The sequence below is a fragment of the Dendrobates tinctorius genome, unplaced genomic scaffold (genome assembly GCF_039654945.1).
Source record: "Dendrobates tinctorius isolate UK_male_01 unplaced genomic scaffold, ASM3965494v1 ptg000116l, whole genome shotgun sequence".
Lineage (NCBI taxonomy): Eukaryota > Metazoa > Chordata > Amphibia > Anura > Dendrobatidae > Dendrobates > Dendrobates tinctorius.
In genome coordinates, this window is record NW_027361784.1 from 47,422,917 (window position 1) to 47,447,910 (window position 24,994).

Here is a 24,994-nt window from a genome sequence, read left to right on the forward strand (position 1 = left end):
ATCAGTGCTGCAGTGTAAAGCATTGGGGGAAAGACATAGCAACATAGCCGCTCCTGTGCTAATACCCAGAGACCAGTTTGATTAAATACATTGGTGCAGACATACGGCGCCGTTTTCGGGGGTCCCTGCGATCGGCAAGTTATCGCTTCTGCTGTGGATAACTTGACTTTTTTAAAATAACCCTATAACTAATTGTTGAATTGCTTTACCCTTCCCCTCTTTCTCTCCGCAGGCCTCGGTGGAGCGATCGGTTACATGCTCGGCGGTCTGGACTGGACTCAGACTTTCCTCGGATCTATTTTCAAGTCTCAGCAGCAAGTCCTTTTCTTCTTCGCAGCCATCATTTTTAGCGTATCTGTCGGCCTCCACCTCTTCAGCATCGAAGAAGAACAGTACAGCCCTCAGCAAGACCGGCTGGACGACGAGGCTGACACCCTGTCGAGCGTGAAGCTGAACAGCACCCTGGCGCCCATGTCCCGGCTGAACGTCATCAACGAGGACGAACCCTACTCGACGTTTCCGGACGAGGTCCAGTCCGAGAACGATCTGAACCTCGACTTTCTGGAGGTGGATATCGTAAGGAGCAAAAGCGATTCTGTCCTGCACATGCCCGACGCCACGCTGGATTACGAGTCCGAGTTCCTACATTATATCGAACCCTCCATCTTCCAGGACTGTTCCTATCCTAACACGCCGCGCAGCACCAGCCAGGAACTCCTCAAATCCAAATTCAATCGCCTGTCCGCTTTCCTCAGGGAGAACGAGAGGGAAGAGGAGATGTTGCTCGATAATCACATTAACGAAGCTAAAATTCCCAATGGCGGAGACGTTCTACAGAAGGAGAACATGAACGGACACGCCAGGATAGGCATGAAGCAGTCCTGCACCGCCAGCTCCATGCGCCGCCGCAGGCACATGTTCTACCGCCAGCCCTCTTACACCTTCTCCTATTACGGCAAAGTAGGTTCCCACCGATACCGTTTCAGGAGAGCCAACGCCATCCTGCTGATCAAGTCGTCCCGCAGCATGAATGACATCTACGACATGCAGAAGAGACAGCGGCAAAGGCAAAGGCACCGGAACCAGAGCGGTACCACCAACTCCAGCGGCGATACCGAAAGCGAGGAAGGGGAGACTGAGACCACCGTCAGGCTGCTGTGGCTTTCCATGCTGAAGATGCCCAAGGAGTTGTTACGTCTGTGTTTGTGCCACTTGCTGACCTGGTTTTCCATTATTGCGGAAGCGGTGTTCTACACGGACTTCATGGGTCAGGTCATCTTCGAAGGTGATCCTAAGGTACGTCATCTTAAGGCTGGCGGGGTGTGCTGCTTTACTCAAAAAGTAGGTGGTCTTCTGTGACTAACGGGACGATAGGGGCCGTTATGACTTCTGAGGATGTGGGGAGACTGCTGTGTGTAGGGGGCTACTGTGACTGTGAAAGTAGTAGGGCTGCTATGTCTACTGGGGATGTGTGGCTGCTGTGACTACTATATACAATAGTGGGGATGTAGGGGCGCTGTTGTGGCTAGTGTAAAGGTAGGGTTTGTGGAATTAGGGGGCTGCTGTGACTAGCGTGAAGGTAAGGGTTGCTCTGACTTCTGGGGATGCACTGAGGCAGATGTGAAGGCTGGAGAAAGTAGTGGGGATATAGTGGTCTTGCTGTGACTATTGGAGAAGTATTGGGACTTCTGTGACCGCTGGGGTAAGGTGTTGAAAGGAGAAGGCGGAGGTGACTATTGGGGTAGTAAGAGACCTGCTGTCACTATTGGAGAAGTAATACTAACAGACCTGCTGTGAATCCTCGGAGTAGTAAGAGACCTACTGTGACTACTGGGGTAGTATGAGACCTGCTGTGACTACTTGGGTAGTATTAGACCTGCTGTGACTACTGGGGTAGTATGACACCTACTGTGACTACAGTGGGTAGTGAGACCTGCTGTGACTACTGGGGTTGTATGAGACCTGCTGTGACTACTTGGGTAGTATTAGACCTGCTGTGACTACTGGGGTAGTATGAGACCTGCTGTGACTACTGGGGTAGTATGAGACCTACTGTGACTACTGTGGGTAGTGAGACCTGCTGTGACTACTGGGGTAGTATGAGACCTGCTGTGACTACTGGGGTAGTATGAGGCCTACTGTGACTACTGGGGTAGTATGAGACCTAGTGTGAGACCTATTGTGACTACTGGGGTAGTATGAGACATACTGTGACTACTGTGGGTAGAGAGACCTGCTGTGACTACTGGGGTTGTATGAGACCTAGTGTAAGACCTATTGTGACTACTGGGGTAGTATGAGACATACTGTTACTACTGTGGGTAGTGAGACCTGCTGTGACTACTGGGTAGTATGAGACCTACTGTGACTACTGGGGTAGTATGAGACCTAGTGTGAGACCTGCTTTGACTATTGGGGTAGTATGAGACCTAGTGTGAGACCTGCTCTAACTACTAGGGTAGTATGAGACCTACTTTGACTAATGGGGGTATTATGAGACATTCTGTAACTAATGGGGTAGTATGAGACCTGCTGTGACTACTGAGGGTAGTAAGAGACCTGCTGTGACTACTTGTGACTACTGGGGTAGTAAGAGACCTGCTGTGACTACTGGGGGTAGTATGAGACCTGCTGTGACTACTGGGGATAGTATGAGACCATCTGTGAACTACTTGGGGTAGTAAGAGACCTGCTGTGACTAATGGGGGTAGGATGAAGCCTGTTGTGACTACTGAGGGTAGTAAGAGAACTGCTGTGACTACTGGGGTAGTAAAGGGCATGTCACACTAAGCGATATCGCTAGCAATATCGCTATAACTTGTGACGTTATAGCGATATTGCTAGCGATATCGCTGTGTCTGATACTTACCTACGACCGGCTCCCCCGCTGGTTATCGCTGATCGCGTGAGAACGTCCTGGACCGTTTCTCGTCGTCTGCTTCCTGCGGCGCTTCCTGCTGTGACGACGAGCGACGCGTGGAGCCGGGCGGGAGGACGCAGGATCACCTGGTGTGACAGGTAAGTAGCGACCCCCGTCCCCAGCGATGTCGCTGGTGAGATCTGCCTGTGTGGCAGCTCACTAGCGACCACTTAGTGATGCACCAGCGATCCTGACCGCGTCATATCGCTGGTCAGGATCGCTGGTACATCGCTAAGTGTGACAGTACCTTAAGAGACCTGCTGTGACTAATGAAGGTAGTATGAGACCTGCTGTGACTACTGGGGGTAGTATGAGACCTGCTGTGACTAATGGGGGTAGTATGAGACCTGCTGTGACTACTTGGGTAGTATGAGACCTGCTGTGACTACTGAGGTAGTAAGAGACCTGCTATAACTACTGGGGGTAGTAAGAAATCTGCTGTGACTACTTGGGTAGTATGAGACCTGCTGTGACTACTGAGGTAGTAAGAGACCTGCTGTGACTAATGGCGGTAGTATGAGACCTGCTATGACTAATGGAGGTAGTAAGAGACCTGCTGTAACTACTGGGGGTAGTATGAGACCTGCTGTGACTGTTGGGGGTAGTATGAGACCTGCTGTGACTGTTGGGGGTAGTATGAGACCTGCTGTGACTACTGGGGTAGTAAGAGACCTGCTATGACTACTGGGGTAGTATGAGACCTGCTGTGACTGTTGGGGGTAGTATGAGACCTGCTGTGACTACTGGGGGTAGTATGAGACCTGCTGTGACTACTGGGGTAGTATGAGACCTGCTGTGACTGTTGGGGGTAGTATGAGACCTGCAGTGACTGTTGGGGGTAGTATGAGACCTGCTGTGACTACTGGGGGTAGTGTGAGACCTGCTCTAACTACTAGGGTAGTATGAGACCTACTTTGACTAATGGGGGTATTATGAGACATTCTGTAACTAATGGGGTAGTATGAGACCTGCTGTGACTACTGAGGGTAGTAAGAGACCTGCTGTGACTACTTGTGACTACTGGGGTAGTAAGAGACCTGCTGTGACTACTGGGGGTAGTAAGAGACCTGCTGTGACTACTGGGGGTAGTATGAGACCTACTGTGACTACTGGGGATAGTATGAGACCATCTGTGACTACTGGGCACTACTGCAGCTATGTTCAGCCTTTGCTAGTAGAGAAGTCCTGTAACCTCCTCCTCTCTTTTAGGGATTGGCTAATTCTACAGAACTCCATCAGTACAACGCCGGGGTGCAGATGGGCTGCTGGGGCCTGGTCATCTATGCTGCTACTGCCGCCATCTGTTCAGGTGAGGCTTTCCCAGGCTAGGGTATACGGGGTCTTCTATCTGTATCAGTATGTGCCCATCGTGTAGGGATGCGGCCCCTGACAGCGGGGTCTGATGGAGGGAGCAGTAATTAAACCATGTATCATGCCGGAGAGGGATAAGCTGCAGCAGATGTTGCTGCTTTCGTCCTCCGCTCATTGGCAGATGAATAGGGTTTATGAGGAGACACGGCTGCCGTGAGCCGGTGACAGCACGCGGACATCCATGTGTTACCGGGGCAGAGCTGGAAGGATGACCCTCATCATCACCAATGTGTCACTGACTCATAACATTTTCTATAAATTGTCCCCTCCAAGCCTCCATATCTGCACACAGACGACACACGTTCTTCTTCTCGACCCTTTTTATCTTAAAGATGCATGATTTCCTCTGCAGTCCTCTCATGCTTCTTACTATAGGAGAGACCAAGAACAAGTCTGTGCAGCAAAAAGAGGCAGGATATTGTACAGCAGGTAGAACGTCTTGTGGCTCCCCCAGGGCCTGAAACTGCATGGCCTCACATAGTGGTCACCCATATAAGACAGGTGCCCTCCGCCAGGGTCGGGGTGGGGACTGGCCATTGTCTCATCAGTCCACTTCATATATAATTGTCTTTGGCTACGGTCGTATGTTACCCATCCTAACTGACTGCATACTATGAAAGATATGGTTTCAGGGGGCACAAACCTGGAAGAGCCTGCGCACAGATATAATTGATTGTACCTTCCTTTATAAATTAGGAAAATGAAGGAGTATAGTGTTACTACTAGATCAATAACAGGTTAAAGGGATCATCCCTGGTGGCACAGAGCAGTGCAGTGAAAGGGTTAATGGTAACATTCCTGGTGGTCTAGAGCAGTCAGTTGGTTAACAGTTAAATTTCTGGTGGTCTAGGGCAGTAAGGAAGTGAAAGGTAACATTCCTGGTGGTCTCGAGCAGTGAAAGGTTGAAAGGAGCACTCCTGGTGGTCAAGGGAATTGGTTGTGCTAATAGATTCTTGGTGACCTACAGCAGTGAAAGGATTAATGGTAACATTCCTGGTGGTCTAGAGCAGTTAAAGGTTACTTTCTTGGTGGTCTAGGACATGGATTGGGCTAATAGTTACATTCCTCATGGCTTACAGCAGCAAAAGTGTTAACAGTCACATTCCTGGCGATCTAGAGCAGTTAAAAGTAACATTATTGATGGTCTAGGGCAGTTGACAGCGACATTTCTGGCGGTCTAGAGCAGTTAAAGGTTACTTTCCTGGCATGGGTTTGGCTAATGGTTACATTCCAGGTTGCCAGCAGCCATTAAAGGGTTAATTGTAGCATTCTTGGAGGTCTAGAGCAGATAAAGGTAATATTCTTGGTGGTCCACAGCAGTTAAAGGTAACATTCCTTGTGATGTAGGTCAGTGAAAGGTAAAATCCCTGTTGTATAACGTACGCTCCTGGTGGTCTAGAGCAGTAAATTGGTTAACGGTAAATTCCTTGGTGGTTTAGGACCGTGAACTGGTGCAGGGTTTTCCACTCTTGCACTTGCTCTACTTCCGGCCACTCCAGTACCGCCCCCCCGATGCTGTCCCCAGTCTTTCTTCACATGGCTGCTGCGATGATGCTATGACCACACGAAGTGACCACTGCAGACGATCACTTGTGCCCTCTGCCTTTGCACTGAGTCCAGTGATTATTTGCTAAAGTCGCGTGACGTAGTCGTGACATCACCTCTGGAGCTTTGTCAGCACAGATGGGGGACAGCACTTGCGATGCAGGCGGTAAGTAAGGTTCCAGACCCCTGAGGCCAAACCGGCCCTACCCCTTGCGGCCACCATGCGGCTGGACTGGCTCTGCTTCTGTCCCTGGAACGATGGATCAGCTCTTTGTTTTCCCTTGCAGTTTTGCTTCAGAAATATCTGGACAATTACGACCTGAGCATCAAAATCATCTACATCCTGGGGACGCTGGGCTTCTCCATTGGCACCGCCGTCATGTTCATCTTCCCCAACGTCTACGTGTCCATGATAATGATCAGCACCATGGGGATCGTTTCCATGAGCATCTCCTACTGTCCCTACGCCCTGCTCGGACAATACCACGAGATGAAAGAGGTGAGAGGAGGTCGCATTAGTAAAACATGGCTGCCTTTTTCCCCAAAACAGCGCCACACCTGCCTTCAGGCTGTGCCTGGTTATTGCAGCTTGACCTCATTCATTTTGCTGTTTCTGATGGAACTTTTTTCTAATTCTTTTCCATCCTTTTTCCCATGCAGTACATACACCACAGTCCCGGGAACTCCAAGAGAGGCTTCGGCATAGACTGCGCCATCCTATCGTGCCAGGTTTACATCTCGCAGATCTTGGTGGCCTCCGCCCTCGGCGCGGTGGTGGATTTTGTGAGCACTGTGCGAGTCATCCCTCTGGTGGCGTCCATAGGCTCCTTCCTGGGATTTCTCACAGCCGTGTTCTTAGTCATATTCCCCGAAGTCCCAGACGAGAATAAGGAGGAAGCGAAACGTCAGGTCGCACCGGACGCCGCCATCACTAACGGAGGGAGTCCCGAGAAGCCGCTGGTGTTGAAACTCTCCCCCAAAGGGCAGGCAGCGATTCCTCCGGAAGTAGAGAGCGTATCCGCAGTTTAGAAAAAAAAAATCACGACACATTCCAGACCGTACAGACCCGCCATAGCGGCAAACTGGCGGGCGGACGTCTAGGCTGCGCTCACACCACAACCCGAAGCTTCACGTGTGCTGCAAGTGTGCGTATGTGAAAAAAAAGTGAAGTCCGAGGTCACTTCCAAATCGAAACGTCGAAAATTAGATCCAATTTTTTGATGAAAAATTCAGATTTTTACGGATTTCCTTTTTTTTTTTTTTCCTGCATGTTCTGCGAAACACTTAGGTTTGCGGTTGTTATCGGCACTTAAATAATTACGCCTTTTACTATAGATTTTCTCTCTATAAACCCGCGCTGATATTTGAACTCGCCCATTAAAGTGCATCTGTCGTCCGTAAGCGAGGGGATTCGCCACCCGCTGTCAGCGGAACCTTGCGGCAACAATTTTGGTTCGCTGACAAATATTTACGCTAAAATTTTTTTAAAAAATATATATATTTTTTTTTAGGAAAAATCTAGGTTGCACTTTTCGACCTTGTATTTATGAATCAGGAGTCTCTGGATGAACAAGTTGCGACCAGATTTAGGAAGCTTTATGGAGAAGACGCGTAAATCCATGGCCGTTGCGTGCCGGCGGCAGATGCACTTTCGTTAAGAGTTACAGCCTGTACTCCGCGTCCGAACACCTGATACGTAGAAAATTTAAAAAAAGCTTAGTTTTTTTCTTTTGTGTTCTGAATTCTATACGTTTTGCGTTGGAATGTACCAGTAGTGACAATTCCGTCCGTTTGCTGGACGCATTGAGGCTGCGTTTGCGATTCGAGGTTTTGGTTCCTTTTTTTTTTTTCCACTTGACATCAGGCATTCAAGATTTAAAGCAATATTACCCCTAATTCCTCGGTCCAATCATCCGTCAGGTTGGGAAATTATCGGGTCTCTTACATTATATCGCTATAGTGCACCAGAAAAAAAAATCTGCTTTATATCCATAGAGGTTACTGTAAGGAAGGACTTTAAAAAAAAAAATTGCACCATTTTATTTTTTTAAACTTTTTTTGGGGGTTGATTGTATGGTTTTTTTTTTTTTTTTTGCATCTTAAAAGTTAGTTAAGGAACTCATGCACACCCCCATCGACACTGACGCGTTTCAGGCATCTGGGTTCCGCGTAGGCCGGATTCAGACAGGGGATGAGAAAACCTTGGAAGCGTTTTATTAAAATGTAATGTTTTCTTAAAGGAATGGAAAATTTAAAAATGTGGTCAAGAAATTTTCACGAAAAAAAAAAACAAAAAACGTAAGAAACGCCCTGTGTGAACCCGGTCTCAGCGCATATTCACACTGCCGTAATGATGGTCTTTGTGCTACTTTTGGGGTCTTATCAAAATCATGGCAGATCCATAAAGCTTTACCCCATAATTTATTTTTGGAAATTTGCCACCTCTACGTTTTGTATATGGAGCTGGAGAGAAATTCCACCCAATGCTAGTGTGCTGCACGAAAGCCAAAATGAATTTCCGTGTTTTGTATAGCACAGAATCTTTAGCGTTCCGTTATTGGCACATGCGTGGGAGATTTTTTTCGCTCCAAGCACCATTTTTTTTTTTCTTTCATTTTTTCCTCTTTTTCTTTGCACTTTTTGATAATCGATCATCAGTCTGAATCCTCAATAGTTGTACTGAAATGCATGGTTTATATAATATGTATATAGTAGATTATTGGCATGTTGAAAAATCTTTTTTTTTTTTTTTTTTTTGTTTTTGCCTTAACGACATTTTTTTTTTCAAAGAACGTAAACGCTGTGCCGCCACCGGTCTATCGCTGCCGGGGTGAGAATTTACCGAAACTTGAAGGAACAATAGATTGGATAGAAAAAAATAATTAAAAAAAAACAAAACTATTATATATATTTTAGATCTTCATAGCTGCACAGTACAATACCGTTAATCCACGTCCGGATTTGCAAACATTCCAGATTATCGAGTGAGAGCAGATCCATAATTCTAAAATATGATATTGTCAATTTTTCTTACTATACCTATTAGGTTATTGCTTCTCAGTCTTCCATTTCGGGTTTTTGTGAGATTCCGAATCAGGTGGTTCTGGGAATAAAATAAATGTTCTGAATGCTGAGAAATGCTGGATTAAAGGAATTTTACTGTACTTAAAGACGAGCTGTCGCTCATCATTTCTTTTTGTACCAGGTGTAAATGCCGCTGTTCTCCTGAATCCGGCGATATTTTTCTTTTCTTCCTACTCCTTTCCTTTCCTTTCCTTAGAAGCGGCCTCCTCTTCCCTGTAGGTAAATTTAGTCCTTTTTTTGCCAAGTGGGTGTGTTCTTCTAAGGGACGTCCCCAGAAGAGTTTATGACCACGCCCTCATGGCTAAGCAGACTAGTGTTACATGACGGGAAGAAGAGCTCGTATCTCAGGAACGGAGAGGCGCAGGAACAAAAGAAAAACGGCTCCGGATTCAGAAGAACAGCGGGGTTTACACCAAGTAGAAAAAAATACAAAGTTTTGAGTGGTCAAGGTAAATTGTTTACCAATTTGCAACTAATATAAAAACATGTTGTGTGACTTTACAAATATTTTGGGTATACTGTACTCACATCCAAAGCTGCATCCAACAATTCCTATTGGGCTGAGTTTATGAAGCAGAGCAAAGGACTAAAGTGGAGATGGGGAAATTGTACAAGGCCAAAAAGATTTTAAAAAATGTAAATGCAGCTCTGGTTGTGACTGGAGTATAACCATGAGAGGTAGAATGTATCTAAGCTGGTAAATGGAGTGGAAGGGAGAACCTAGGCCTTAAGGAGACTTTCCGAGCCCGCTCCCTAGCAATGCAATAAGAATCTATATGCAGGGTGTAATAATGTATTACTGTTCTATGCTGACGATAATCATGTGTTGCCGGAACTAAAACCCATCCCGGCAGGTGGTTGTTGTTGTTTTTGCAATACTGAAATGTTTCAGAAACTTTATCTCACATTACTTGAAGTTCCATAAGCCATCAAGAATGTGATTGACCCCATATTGAGGGTCGATGGCCGTACATCATACAGGACACGCGGAGTCACGGGCGTCGTAGCTGTGGATTATACACAACCATGAGACAGTGATCATAGAGACTACTGAGCTTCCTGCAGTTACAGCCATAAAGCAAGCTGCTGCAAAGCTGTGATCAGTGGATCGGCAATCCTAACGCAGCTCTTGGGAATCGCCCTGAATCCCTCCATGTGTTCACACTATGCTTCGGATTATAGACCGTGGTGGAGTCCTCTTCCTACAGGGTCACCGTAAGCCCCGTTCACATGTGCTATCTCTCACTAGGCTTTTGGTGCAGATCCTGCGGCCATATAGGCAATTAATCGGCATCCAATGCATTTGAATGGGGTGTCCGAACCGACTCCCCTGTTATGGGATGATATGTGTGCTCAGATTTATGACTGCATGCTGGAGATCAATACTAAGCTATTTATTTTCATGGATGCCATAGAAAAAAAAGCAGACTATTATGCTGCACAAGAGACTGACTCTCTGTTCTGTGCTGCTGCACAAGCAACTGACTCCATGCTGTGCTGCTGCCCAAAAGATTGCCTGTCTGCTGCACAAGAGATAGCTCCTCCATGCTGCTGCACAAGAGATTGTTCCTCCATGCTGCTCTGCTTCACAAGAGATGACCCCTCCGTACTGCTGCACAAGAGATGGCTCCTCCGTACTGCTGCACAAGAGATGGCTCCTCCGTGCTGCAGCACAAGAGATGGCTCCTCCATGCTGCAGCACAAGAGATGGCTCCTCCGTGCTGCAGCACAAGAGATGGCTCCTCCGTGCTGCTGCACAAGAGATTGTTCCTCCATGCTGCTCTGCTTCACAAGAGATGACCCCTCCGTACTGCTGCACAAGAGATGGCTCCTCCGTACTGCTGCACAAGAGATGGCTCCTCCGTACTGCTGCACAAGAGATGGCTCCTCCGTGCTGCTGCACAAGAGATGGCTCCTCCATGCTGCAGCACAAGAGATGGCTCCTCCGTGCTGCAGCACAAGAGATGGCTCCTCCGTGCTGCTACACAAGAGTTGGCTCCTCCGTGCTGCTGCACAAGAAATGGCTCCTCTGTGCTGCTGCACAAGAGATGGCGCCTCCAAGCTGCTCGTCACAAGAGCTGTCTCCTCCGTGCTGCTACACGAGATGGCGCCTCCGTACTGCTGCATGAGAGATGTCTCCTCCGTGCTGCTGCACAAGAGATGGCTCCTCCGTGCTGCAGCACAAGAGATGGCTCCTCCGTGCTGCAGCACAAGAGATGGCTCCTCCGTGCTGCAGCACAAGAGATGGCTCCTCCGTGCTGCAGCACAAGAGATGGCTCCTCCGTGCTGCAGCACAAGAGATGGCTCCTCCGTGCTGCTGCACAAGAGATGGCTCCTCCGTGCTGCTGCACAAGAGATGGCTCCTCCGTGCTGCAGCACAAGAGATGGCTCCTCCGTGAGGCAGCACAAGAGATGGCGCCTCCGTGCTGCTGCACAAGAGATGGCGCCTCCGTACTGCTGCACAAGAGATGGTGCTTCTGTGCTGCTTCACAACAGGTTGCTTCTCTGCCGCTCAGACTTGTTTTAGGTCCCTCCTACTATGAAGCATGAAATTGATCATGCAGCTAAAACTTTCTCATAGACAGTCCTGTTTTCTGGCTGCTCCTAAGGCTATGTACCCACGTATGCAGAAAAAAACGGACTCCTTCCCAGGAAAAACGCGCTTTTTTTGCGCTATTTTTGCACAGTGTTTTATGCGTTTTTTACAGAAGCATCCGTCTGCTCATAGAATATAGTTTGAAATGTGGATTTTTCCGCGAAATTAATGAGCATGCTGCGTTTTTTACCACAATGCGTTTTTTTTTCACGGAAAAAAACATCAATGTTCACAAAAAGTGCGAAATTCATTAACATGAATGGGATGCTTCTTCTAAGCGTTTTTTAAGCGTTTTTGCCGGTAAAAATGCTTAAAAAACGTGAAAAAAACGCTTTCGTTGGTACACAGCCTAATACTGTACAGTGGAGGTGAGATTGCGCTCGTCTATGGACCAGTCTGCTCTAGAGGAGAATCCTGGTAGTCAGATATGTGGCCATCAGCAGAGGCTTCATGTTTCTAAACACTTTATTATGAGATATTAGTTTAAAATAGTTTTAAAGGGGTTGTCCGGGATTAGGAAAACATGGCTACTTACTTTTGAATACCAGCACCCCACCCGTCTTCAGGCCATGCAATTTCACATTTACTCTTTACTTATTAAGACTTTGCCAAGTGCAGAATTGAAGAAGGTTTTTTTTGGAAATTTTGGTAGAGCATCTTGTAAATGTTAGTGCGCACCGACCACCATGGCGTCAGTATATTGTAGATTTCTAAATTCCAAATGTCTCTCCATGTAGAGTCAGATATTGAATTGTCGCCCTCCTCCTACATTGTCCCCCTGTTTACAGTGTGGTGTCTACATTGTAGCAGCGTGTGGCTACCTTGCATTTTCCCACAAGAGCCGCTTATTTTCCGACCTCCGTTGGCTACTACGTGTTCCACGTAAATCCTGCCAGTTCCAAGCTATAGCTTTATCCATATTTTTTGACAACTGGAGTTGTCCTTTAAGCTTTCGCCAGTGCCTACAGTTTGGTGATGAAGTATTAATGGTTGTTGCAAGGTGAAGTTGCAGTGTTATTTTTTTATGCCTATTGTGATGTTTGAGCTTTTGTAGCCGGGGGTATACCCGGGAGGACTTGCTTTATACATCCCTATTATGACGTGCTTCCGTGCACTCTCGCACCTTTCTGATCCTTTAATTGTCCATCCACTAGTCGGACATCAATGAATACTGTAATTACCGAGCCGGTGATGATGAGAGATGGTCGTTCCCCTGGTGCCGATTTGGAGATCCTTTTGCCGCCAGATATGCCTCTTGGCACTAGACTTGTATAGGACGTATCTCTTTTATATGACAGTCTGATGGCCACAGATTTAGGGGCATCTCTTCCCATTGGCCGTATTGGTGCTGATTATTTTGGTGCTGATTTTTTTGGCGTCTGATTTGACAAGTCCTAACCACTTGCTTCTAGGGCAGGTGACAGGAGAAACCCTACATTGAAGCCTGTCCTCCGGTGATGCCGAAACTTTAGCTCCCACTTTTGATTCTGGTGCTAATCAATAGGTTTGAGCCTTTCGATTTCTTGGTGACCAGATATTGAAAGTCAACCATAAAACAAGCTTCTCCCTGTAGAGGTCTGTCCTCCTTCCACCAGCAGTACCGGTGATAAGGTGCATCTCAAGGGCTTTGGCACCAGATATGCCCCACTACTCTAAAGTCTCCTGGTTCCCCAAGAACCTGTAGATCTTCATCACATTTCATTCTTCCTCCAATCTCCTACAAGGGTCCAGTGCACCGTATGGTGCCGCGCGGCTTCTGACAGATTGTGTTTGGCGTCAGACGTATCTCAATATACTGGCAGTATGGAGTTGTTTGACCTGTCGTTGGCCACACTACTTGTTTGGCTTGCCAAAGGGATGATGGAAGCGATAGTAATAGTTGACCATTCGGCGACCTGGATTGCAGTATTTTTAGGTTTTTTTTTGCATGTACCATAATATAAGAGCAATATATTATCCCTGACAGTATGGTGCTCATGGAAGAATTGGACGCTTTATGTAAGATACGTAGATGACCACTGCATGGCGCCATGTCCCAAAGAACGGTCTCACTAGTGCCCTTATTCACTGCAATATAAAGATGGGTTACTTGCCCTTTATACCTGGGTATTTGGTAGACGAGGCTCCTTTCAGTGGTAACAGCTGTTATTTGCTTTTAAACGATATTCCCCCATGAGAAAATAAAGCAGACGCACATCACCTTGCAGATATTTTTTGTATCAGAAAATTGAAAATGTCGTAGATTCGTCTCGTGACATATCAGTTGCGGTTGACAGACGTTGCACAAAGTCTGCGGCTGACGATGGAAGTATAAATGACGCCAATGTAAATTCATAGACCAAGGGAATGTGTCATCAGAAAATGAGCTAATCTTTACATCAGGATTTTTAGTTTTAAATTATTTTTTAAAAACGTTTAGCTTTCTTTTTTTTTTTTTAATTCACATGTAAATTAGTTGCAATGAGCATCTAATGAGCGTGTGCAAATGTCATTGTGAAGGGAAAGGGACTTGTGATTGGTGGATCCTGTGTTATTAGTCATTGCACAGGAGGAGGTGAGCTGTGATATCACCTGTTGTCAGCTTTGATTATAGGTTTTATCAGTCACTGTAATTCACCTCTGATGATAAGGAAACTGCTGAAATGCTCCCTGGAAGGATAGGAAGTCTGAAAATTGCAAAATTACTGAATTGTTTTTTTTTTTTTTTATAAATCAAAAAAATGAAGAAAAGAAACATGTAATATAAAAAACCATATTTAAAAGCTAATTCACTTTCTGATAACACATCCCCACTAAGGTCATGTGGGTCGTTACACTGGTAGAGCGAAATCTGGAGACAATCTGCTGCTTGGCACCAGTTGCAGCAGACCACTAAACCTCATTTGCAGTGATGGCTGTACACCTTGTTTATAGTGGGGTCTTGTATTCTATATGTTACATATTATGTAAATGACTTTATAAAAAAATTTCAAAACTTCTAATGTTGATTTTAGAGCTCAGACCCCAAGTAAGGCCCAGCGTGGCTCCTAGCCCCGGACGAGTCACTTTTTTTTATTTAGCTAAAGTAATGGAACCTTTTTCTTACGTTTCCTAAACTTTACTCTTATTTGTATCTTCTGGGGTGGGGACGAGGACATGTCCAGTGCTCATTGGTTGCGCCACTTGGTGCCAGGTTAAACTTAGAGCCTCCCCAATTTATGTACATATTGGAAGCGTAATATTAATGAGCTTGAAAGATAACATTTTTCTCAAAGTTGCAGAAATATAAAATGTATTTTCCTGCTTGGGGTCCAGTGATGCCTCGATCCATGATGCGATGGGGTTCACCCAGCATGGGGCAAGGTATTTTTGTAAAATAAATGTTTTGTTTTTTTTCTTCTGCATCCCCAAAGGAGAGTGCACTATAAGTGGAGGATGCTGACCATGTCAAGCAGGCTAGAAGAACCCTGCCCCCAAGTGCTTTGCTTTGCTTCATCTTGGTATCTGCCTGAGGCAAACACAACTCGTTTGATCCCCTTTAAGAAGTGACTTCAGGGTAGTCCGATATATGGCAACTAATGGCATATTGATAGGGGGGTGCAGACGCGACTCTCCTCGCCTCAGAGTCAGGGTCCTGTATGACTGATTCTTCTGCACCGCCCCTGAGGAACGACCTCCACTGTTTCCGTAGAGCTCAATCTGTAGTGCGTTGGCACTTTAAGGTAAATCTTTATCACTTTCACTCCCAAATTATTGCTCTTGAACATGGGCTGCTAATGAGGACATCAATTTTTGATTTGTTTGTAACGTTACGACATAGGCCTTAATAGGTGTAGTGTTACCTTATAACACACTAAAAATGACTTTACTTTGTACGGCAGAGACAGTGGTGGTCTCCCTCGCTGGCCCCTATAGAGCTCTATCTATAAAAGTCTATATATATTTATACCTTCCCAAATTATATGAAGCTTTTATTTCACGTTCATTATGTGCCTCCTTTATGCTCAGTTATGTATTCGCGAGCTGCCTATATATGTCCATAAGACCCTAATCCCGCCCCCGAGGTTCAAATGAACCCTGCCAAGATCACCATAACATTCCATAGTGATCTAAGTTTGGTCCTCTGTAACGGTGGGGTGTCCTGATCTTGATACGGGCTTCTGAATGACACCTAAGGTTTCAATGGGCACCTGCTTTACTTTCCCCTTGCACTAACTTTAATAAATCTCCCCTTGAATATGTATCAACTTGCTTTTTGGATACGGCCGCCATGTGGGGGCAGACAAAACGAGGCCCTCTGGCGGCTCCGAAAAGTTTATTTTTGAGATTTTACTTTTCATTTTTTTTCCCCTATCCCCAGCCCCACCTACTATACTTTATATAGAAAAATTCAGTTTTATGAAGAGTTGACTATTTTGGTATGTGGCATTTAATACAGAGAAACGTGTAGGAACTCTATCAACGTACACAAAGAAATATATATGCGAAACGATTTACACATTGGTTACAAAGCGCGACCGCCGATGTAACGAAACACTGAAACGACACGCAACTTTTTTTTTTTTTTTAATGCCTGGAAAGCTGCACTTTAGGCATCTCATAATGAAGAAAAAAAAAAAAGATTCTGGTTCTATAGTGAACTGCCCGTATAAGCAACTACTTTTTTATCAACTTATTAAGTTGAGCACTATCGTAGCTCTTGCTGAGTTTAGCAGATCTTTATAAGCGTGTGTTAAACACATGAAGTCGTTTGTTTTTAAAAGAGGGTGAAAAGGGATTAAGCGCGAGTGACGTCACGAGCGACCGATCGCGGAGTGATTTGGTTTTGTCGTTTTATTATTGTTTTTGATTTGTTATTACACTGTGGAGCTTGTATTATATTGTTTGGGGTTTTTTTTTTCTGTTTTGATCATTTGCATGATTTTTTTTTTTTTTGCTGTAATATGATTGAAGCCATGTTCTTTATTTTCTGTTCGATTTATATGATCTGGTTTAATTTAAAAAATATTGATAATAAAAAATAAAAAAAAATTGGGGGATTTTTCCCGTTCTGTATTACAGTGTATTTCGATACGTTGTTCAACAATTCGATCATAATAAACATTTCAGTAACTGATTGCACTCGCTGGTCGCTCTTGTTATTTACACCTTCAGCAATGTTTCTTTCCTTCTCTTGCATTCAGTGTTCTTTCCATAAATAGCTGCGAGGTAACGCTATAGCCTGAAGAATCTCGCGGCCATCTTGGCCAGATTAATGACCTTCAGGGGGTCCATGTTCAGGCTGACTTCTGGTCTACTCTAAAAAGGTTTTGTACTTACAGTCAAAATTATTTGCAAACTTAACAAACTTTCTGCTGTTTGTTCTTGCTTCATTGGTTTATTGCAATGTAAATAGCATAGTGGTTTCTCCACATTCAGTGCAACATGCCACTTTTACTGACTACTGCAGCCTTGAGACATATTCACCCCTTCATCACAAGCGTCTTTACTAATTAGTAGAGCCCCATCTGGCTGTTATGACCTGCTGTCCCTCTGGCTGTTATGACCTGCTGCCACTCCGGCTGTTATGACCGGTTGCACCTCCGGCTGTTATGACCTGCTGCACCTCCGGCTGTTATGACTGCTACACCTCTGGCTGTTATGATCTGCTGCCCTTCTGGCTGTTATGACCTGTTGTAGACATGAAACATAGCCAGACACCAGCTTCTTGCAACAGTTACTTAAGAATCTATGCACATATCTTATGGGCAATGGCCTACAGCAGGGGTCTCAAACACGCGAGCCGCATGCCGCCCACGGTGCCCCACATGTCTCATGCTAGAGAGGAGTGTGCTGCTTCGTTGTGACTAGACTCCAACAATCTCTTCACAACAAAAACACCCCATCTCGTGACTCCTCCCTCTCATGTGACTGCAGCGAGCAGTTTGCAGCTTTCTCCCAGCGCGTGTGTGAGAGGACTCGGGTAGATTTTATACAGCGCCGTGTGCTGGCGCCGGCTGTGGACTCCTCCATGTTATACAGTGGGGGCGGCTATGGAGGGAGTAATAACTGTGCGCTTCTGTTACCTGCTCTGCACTGTGTCACATTGGCTGCTCCTGCAGAGCTGTGCTGCTACTCACTGTCAGGATTAATGACTGGGTGTAAAGTTCTGGCTGTGCACGGAGCAGGAGCAAATCATTCTCATGACAGCAGGCTCACTGCAGGGGTTGTCACACCGCTCTATAGGCGACGACTGTCCGATCAGTGGGGTCTGTCAGCATTGTGCATGTGTGTGCTGTGGTCAGGTACAGAGCCCCCAATCCTGTGCTGTAACTGCCCCGTACATACAGGTACAGAGCCCCCATACCTGCGCTGTAACTGCCCCTACATACAGGTACAGAGCCCCAATACCTGTGCTGTAACTGCCCCTACAAACAGGTACAGAGCCCCCATACCTGTGCTGTAACTGCCCCTATATACAGGTGCACTGCCCCCATACCTGTGCTGTAACTGCCCCTACATACAGGTACAGAACCCCTATACCTGTGCTGTACCTGCCCCTACAAACAGGTACAGAGCCCCAATACCTGTGCTGTAACTGCCCCTACAAACAGGTACAGAGCCCCCATACCTGTGCTGTAACTGCCCCTATATACAGGTGCAGAGCCCCCATACCTGTGCTGTAACTGCCCCTACATACAGGTACAGAACCCCTATACCTGTGCTGTACCTGCCCCTACAAACAGGTACAGAGCCCCAATACCTGTGCTGTAACTGCCCCTACAAACAGGTACAGAGCCCCCATACCTGTGCTGTAACTGCCCCTATATACAGGTGCAGAGCCCCCATACCTGTGCTGTAACTGCCCCTACATACAGGTACAGAGCCCCAATACCTGTGCTGTAACTGCCCCTACAAACAGGTACAGAGCCCCCATACCTGTGCTGTAACTGCCCCTATATACAGGTGCACTGCCCCCATACCTGTGCTGTAACTGCCCCTACATACAGGTACAGAACCCCTATACCTGTGCTGTACCTGCCCCTACAAACAGGTACAGAGCCCCAATACCTGTGCTGTAACTGCCCCTACAAACAGGTACAGAGCCCCCATACCTGTGCTGTAACTGCCCCTATATACAGGTGCAGAGCCCCCATACCTGTGCTGTAACTGCCCCTACATACAGGTACAGAACCCCTATACCTGTGCTGTACCTGCCCCTACAAACAGGTACAGAGCCCCCATACCTGTGCTGTAACTGCCCCTACATACAGGTACAGAACCCCCATACCTGTGCTGTACCTGCCCCTACAAACAGGTACAGAGCCCCCATACCTGTGCTGTAACTGCCCCTACATACAGGTACAGAACCCCTATACCTGTGCTGTACCTGCCCCTACAAACAGGTACAGAGCCTCCATACCTGTGCTGTAACTGCCCCTACATACAGGTACAGAGCCCCAATACCTGTGCTGTAACTGCCCCTACAAACAGGTACAGAGCCCCCATACCTGTGCTGTAACTTCCCCTACATACAGGTACACTGCCCCCATACCTGTGCTGTAACTTCCCCTACATACAGGTACAGAGCCCCCATACCTGTGCTGTAACTGCCCCTATATACAGGTGCAGAGCCCCAATACCTGTGCTGTAACTGCCCCTACATACAGGTGCAGAGCCCCCATACCTGTGCTGTAACTGCCCCTATATACAGGTGCAGAGCCCCCATACCTGTGCTGTAACTGCCCGTACCTACAGGTACAGAGCCCCCATACTTGTGCTGTAACTGCCCCTACATACAGGTACAGAGCCCCCATACCTGTGATGTAACTGCCCCTATATACAAGTGCACTGCCCCCATACCTGTGCTGTAAATGCCCCTATATACAGGTACAGAACCCCCATACCTGTGCTGTACCTGCCCCTACATACAGGTACAGAGCCCCCATACCTGTGCTGTAACTGCCCCTACATACAGGTGCACTGCCCCCATACCTGTGCTGTAACTGCCCCTATATACAGGTACAGAACCTCCATACCTGTGCTGTAACTGCCCCTATATACAGGTACAGAACCCCCATACCTGTGCTGTAACTGCCCCTACATACAGGTACAGAGCCCCCATACCTGTGCTGTACCTGCCCCTACATACAGGTACAGAGCCCCCATACCTGTGCTGTCACTGCCCCTACATACAGGTACAGAGCCCCCATACCTGTGCTGTAACTGCCCCTACATACAGGTACAGAACCCCCATACCTGTGCTGTAACTGCCCCTACATACAGATACAGAGCCCCCATACCTGTGCTGTAACTGCCTGTACCTACGGGTACAGAGCCCCCATACCTGTGCTGTAACTGCCCCTACATACAGGTACACTGCCCCCATACCTGTGCTGTAACTGCCCCTACATACAGATACAGTGCCCCCATACCTGTGCTGTAACTGCCCCTACATACAGGTACAGAGCCCCCATACCTGTGCTGTAACTGCCCCTACAAACAGGTACAGAGCCCCCATACCTGTGCTGTAACTGCCCCGTACTTACAGGTGCACAGCCCCCATACCTGTGCTGTAACTGCCCCTACACACAGATACAGAGCCCCCATACCTGTGCTGTAACTGCCCCGTACTTACAGGTGCACAGCCCCCATACCTGTGCTGTAACTGCCCCTACATACAGATACAGAGCCCCCATACCTGTGCTGTAACTGCCCCTATATACAGGTACAGAACCTCCATACCTGTGCTGTAACTGCCCCTATATACAGGTACAGAGCCCCCATACCTGTACTGTAACTGCCCCTATATACAGGTGCAGAGCCCCCATACCTGTACTGTATCTGCCCCTATATACAGGTACAGAACCCCCATACCTGTGCTGTAACTGCCCCTACATACAGGTACAGAACCCCCATACCTGTGCTGTAACTGCCCATACATACAGGTACAGAGCCCCCATACCTGTGCTGTAACTGCCCGTACATACAGGTACAGAGCCCCCATACCTGTGCTGTAACTGCCCCTACATACAGGTACAGAGCCCCCATACCTGTGCTGTAACTGCCCGTACCTACAGGTACAGAGCCCCCATACCTGTGCTGTAACTGCCCCTACATACAGGTGCACTGCCCCCATACCTGTGCTGTAACTGCCCCTATATAGAGGTACAGAGCCCCCATACCTGTGCTGTAACTGCCCCTATATACAGGTGCACTGCCCCCATACCTGTGCTGTAACTGCCCAGTACATACAGGTGCTGTATCTGCCCCTACATACAGGTTCAGAGCCCCCATGCCTGAGCTGTAACTGCCCCTACATACAGGTACAGAACCCCCATACCTGTGCTGTAACTGCCCCTATATAGAGGTACAGAGCCCCCATACCTGTGCTGTAACTGCCCCTATATACAGGTGCACTGCCCCCATACCTGTGATGTAACTGCCCAGTACATACTGGTGCTGTAACTGCCCCTATATACAGGTTCAGAGCCTCCATGCCTGTGCTGTAACTGCCCCTACATACAGGTACAGAGCCCCCATACCTGTGCTGTAACTGCCCCTACATACAGGTACAGAACCCCCATACCTGTGCTGTAACTGCCCCGTACTTACAGGTGCACAGCCCCCATACCTGTGCTGTAACTGCCCCTACATACAGATACAGAGCCCCCATACCTGTGCTGTAACTGCCTGTACCTACAGGTACAGAGCCCCCATACCTGTGCTGTAACTGCCCCTACATACAGGTACAGAGCCCCATACCTGTGCTGTAACTGCCCCGTACTTACAGGTGCACAGCCCCCATACCTGTGCTGTAACTTCCCCTATATACAGGTACAGAACCTCCATACCTGTGCTGTAACTGCCCCTATATACAGGTACAGAACCCCCATACCTGTGCTGTAACTGCCCCTACATACAGGTACAGAGCCCCCATACCTGTGCTGTAACTGCCCGTACATACAGGTATAGAGCCCCCATACCTGTGCTGTAACTGCCCGTACATACAGGTACAGAGCCCCCATACCTGTGCTGTAACTTCCCCTACATACAGGTACAGAGCCCCCATACCTGTGCTGTAACTTCCCCTACATACAGGTGCACTGCCCCCATACCTGTGCTGTAACTGCCCCTATATACAGGTACAGAACCTCCATACCTGTGCTGTAACTGCCCCTACATACAGGTACAGAGCCCCCATACCTGTGCTGTAACTGCCCGTACATACAGGTACAGTGCCCCCATACCTGTGCTGTAACTGCCCCTACATACAGGTACAGAGCCCCCATACCTGTGCTGTAACTGCCCCTACATACAGGTGCACTGCCCCCATACCTGTGCTGTAACTGCCCCTATATACAGGTACAGAACCTCCATACCTGTGCTGTAACTGCCCCTACATACAGGTACAGAACCCCCATACCTGTGCTGTAACTGCCCCTACATACAGGTACAGAGCCCCCATACCTGTGCTGTAACTGCCCGTACATACAGGTACAGAGCCCCTATTCCTGTGCTGTAACTGCCCCTATATACAGGTGCAGAGCCCCCATACCTGTGCTGTAACTGCCCCTATATACAGGTACAGAACCTCCATACCTGTGCTGTAACTGCCCCTACATACAGATACAGAACCCCCATACCTGTGCTGTAACTGCCCGTACATACAGGTACAGAACCCCCATACCTGTGCTGTAACTGCCCGTACATACAGGTACAGAACCCCCATACCTGTGCTGTAACTGCCCCTACATACAGGTACAGAGCCCCCATACCTGTGCTGTAACTGCCCCTATATACAGGTGCAGAGCCCCCATACCTGTGCTGTAACTGCCCCTATATACAGGTACAGAACCTCCATACCTGTGCTCTAACTGCCCCTACATACAGGTACAGAGCCCCCATACCTGTGCTGTAACTGCCCGTACATACAGGTACAGAACCCCCATACCTGTACTGTAACTGCCCCTACATACAGGTACAGAGCCCCCATACCTGTGCTGTAACTGCCCTTATATACAGGTGCAGAGCCCCAATACCTGTGCTGTAACTGCCCCTATATACAGGTACAGAACCCCCATACCTGTGCTGTAACTGCCCCTACATACAGGTACAGAGCCCCCATACCTGTGCTGTAACTGCCCGTACATACAGGTACAGAACCCCCATACCTGTGCTGTAACTGCCCCTACATACAGGTACAGAGCCCCCATACCTGTGCTGTAACTGCCCGTACATACAGGTACAGAGCCCCCATACCTGTGCTGTAACTGCCCCTATATACAGGTGCAGAGCCCCCATACCTGTGCTGTAACTGCCCCTATATACAGGTACAGAACCTCCATACCTGTGCTGTAACTGCCCCTACATACAGGTACAGAGCCCCCATACCTGTGCTGTAACTGCCCGTACATACAGGTACAGAACCCCCATACCTGTGCTGTAACTGCCCCTACATACAGGTACAGAGCCCCCATACCTGTGCTGTAACTGCCCCTATATACAGGTGCAGAGCCCCAATACCTGTGCTGTAACTGCCCCTATATACAGGTACAGAACCCCCATACCTGTGCTGTAACTGCCCCTACATACAGGTACAGAGCCCCCATACCTGTGCTGTAACTGCCCGTACATACAGGTACAGTGCCCCCATACCTGTGCTGTAACTGCCCCTACATACAGGTACAGAGCCCCCATACCTGTGCTGTAACTGCCCCTACATACAGGTGCACTGCCCCCATACCTGTGCTGTAACTGCCCCTATATACAGGTACAGAACCTCCATACCTGTGCTGTAACTGCCCCTACATACAGGTACAGAACCCCCATACCTGTGCTGTAACTGCCCGTACATACAGGTACAGAGCCCCAATACCTGTGCTGTAACTGCCCCTATATACAGGTACAGAACCCCCATACCTGTGCTGTAACTGCCCCTACATACAGGTACAGAGCCCCCATACCTGTGCTGTAACTGCCCCTACATACAGGTGCACTGCCCCCATACCTGTGCTGTAACTGCCCCTATATACAGGTACAGAACCTCCATACCTGTGCTGTAACTGCCCCTACATACAGGTACAGAACCCCCATACCTGTGCTGTAACTGCCCCTACATACAGGTGCAGAGCCCCAATACCTGTGCTGTAACTGCCCCTATATACAGGTACAGAACCCCCATACCTGTGCTGTAACTGCCCCTACATACAGGTACAGAGCCCCCATACCTGTGCTGTAACTGCCCGTACATACAGGTACAGTGCCCCCATACCTGTGCTGTAACTGCCCCTACAGACAGGTACAGAGCCCCCATACCTGTGCTGTAACTGCCCCTACATACAGGTGCACTGCCCCCATACCTGTGCTGTAACTGCCCCTACATACAGGTACAGAGCCCCCATACCTGTGCTGTAACTGCCCCTACATACAGGTATAGAGCCCCCATACCCGTGCTGTAACTGCCCCTATATACAGGTACAGAGCCCCCATACCTGTGATGTAACTGCCCGTACATACAGGTACAGAGCCCCCATACCTGTGCTGTAACTGTCCCTACATACAGGTACAGAACCCCCATACCTGTGCTGTAACTGCCCCTACATACAGGTACAGAGCCCCCATACCTGTGCTGTAACTGCCACTACATACAGGTATAGAGCCCCCATACCTGTGCTGTAACTGCCCCTATATACAGGTACAGAGCCCCCATACCTGTGATGTAACTGCCCCTACATACAGGTACAGAGCCCCCATACCTGTGCTGTAACTGCCCCTATATACAGGTGCAGAGCCCCAATACCTGTGCTGTAACTGCCCCTACATACAGGTATAGAGCCCCCATACCTGTGCTGTAACTGCCCCTACATACAGGTACAGAGCCCCCATACCTGTGCTGTAACTGCCCGTACATACAGGTACAGTGCCCCCATACCTGTGCTGTAACTGCCCCTACATACAGGTACAGAGCCCCCATACCTGTGCTGTAACTGCCCCTACATACAGGTGCACTGCCCCCATACCTGTGCTGTAACTGCCCCTATATACAGGTACAGAACCTCCATACCTGTGCTGTAACTGCCCCTACATACAGGTACAGAACCCCCATACCTGTGCTGTAACTGCCCCTACATACAGGTACAGAGCCCCCATACCTGTGCTGTAACTGCCCCTACATACAGGTATAGAGCCCCCATACCTGTGCTGTAACTGCCCGTACATACAGGTGCACTGCCCCCATACCTGTGCTGTAACTGCCCCTACATAGAGGTGCACTGCCCCCATACCTGTGCTGTAACTGCCCCTACATAGAGGTGCACTGCCCCCATACCTGTGCTGTAACTGCCCCTACATACAGGTACAGAGCCCCCATACCTGTGCTGTAACTGCCCCTACATACAGGTGCACAGCCCCCATACCTGTGCTGTAACTGCCCCTACATACAGGTGCACTGCCCCCATACCTGCGCTGTAACTGCCCCTACATACAGGTGCACTGCCCCCATACCTGCGCTGTAACTG

The 24,994-nt window shown here is 48.1% G+C and overlaps 1 protein-coding gene across 1 annotated transcript in view; it reads left to right on the forward strand.

Moving 5' to 3' along the window:
- SLC45A4 (solute carrier family 45 member 4) overlaps positions 1 to 16,616 on the forward strand; it is a 105,804-nt gene extending 89,188 nt beyond the window's left edge. Inside the window, exons 5-8 of the mRNA XM_073590416.1 lie at positions 233 to 1,296; positions 4,130 to 4,229; positions 6,124 to 6,335; positions 6,497 to 16,616. Of these exons, the coding sequence (XP_073446517.1) occupies positions 233 to 1,296; positions 4,130 to 4,229; positions 6,124 to 6,335; positions 6,497 to 6,865 (1,745 nt within the window). The 3' untranslated portion in view covers positions 6,866 to 16,616. The remainder of the gene's footprint in view (positions 1 to 232; positions 1,297 to 4,129; positions 4,230 to 6,123; positions 6,336 to 6,496) is intronic.
- Positions 16,617 to 24,994: the final 8,378 nt, after the last annotated feature.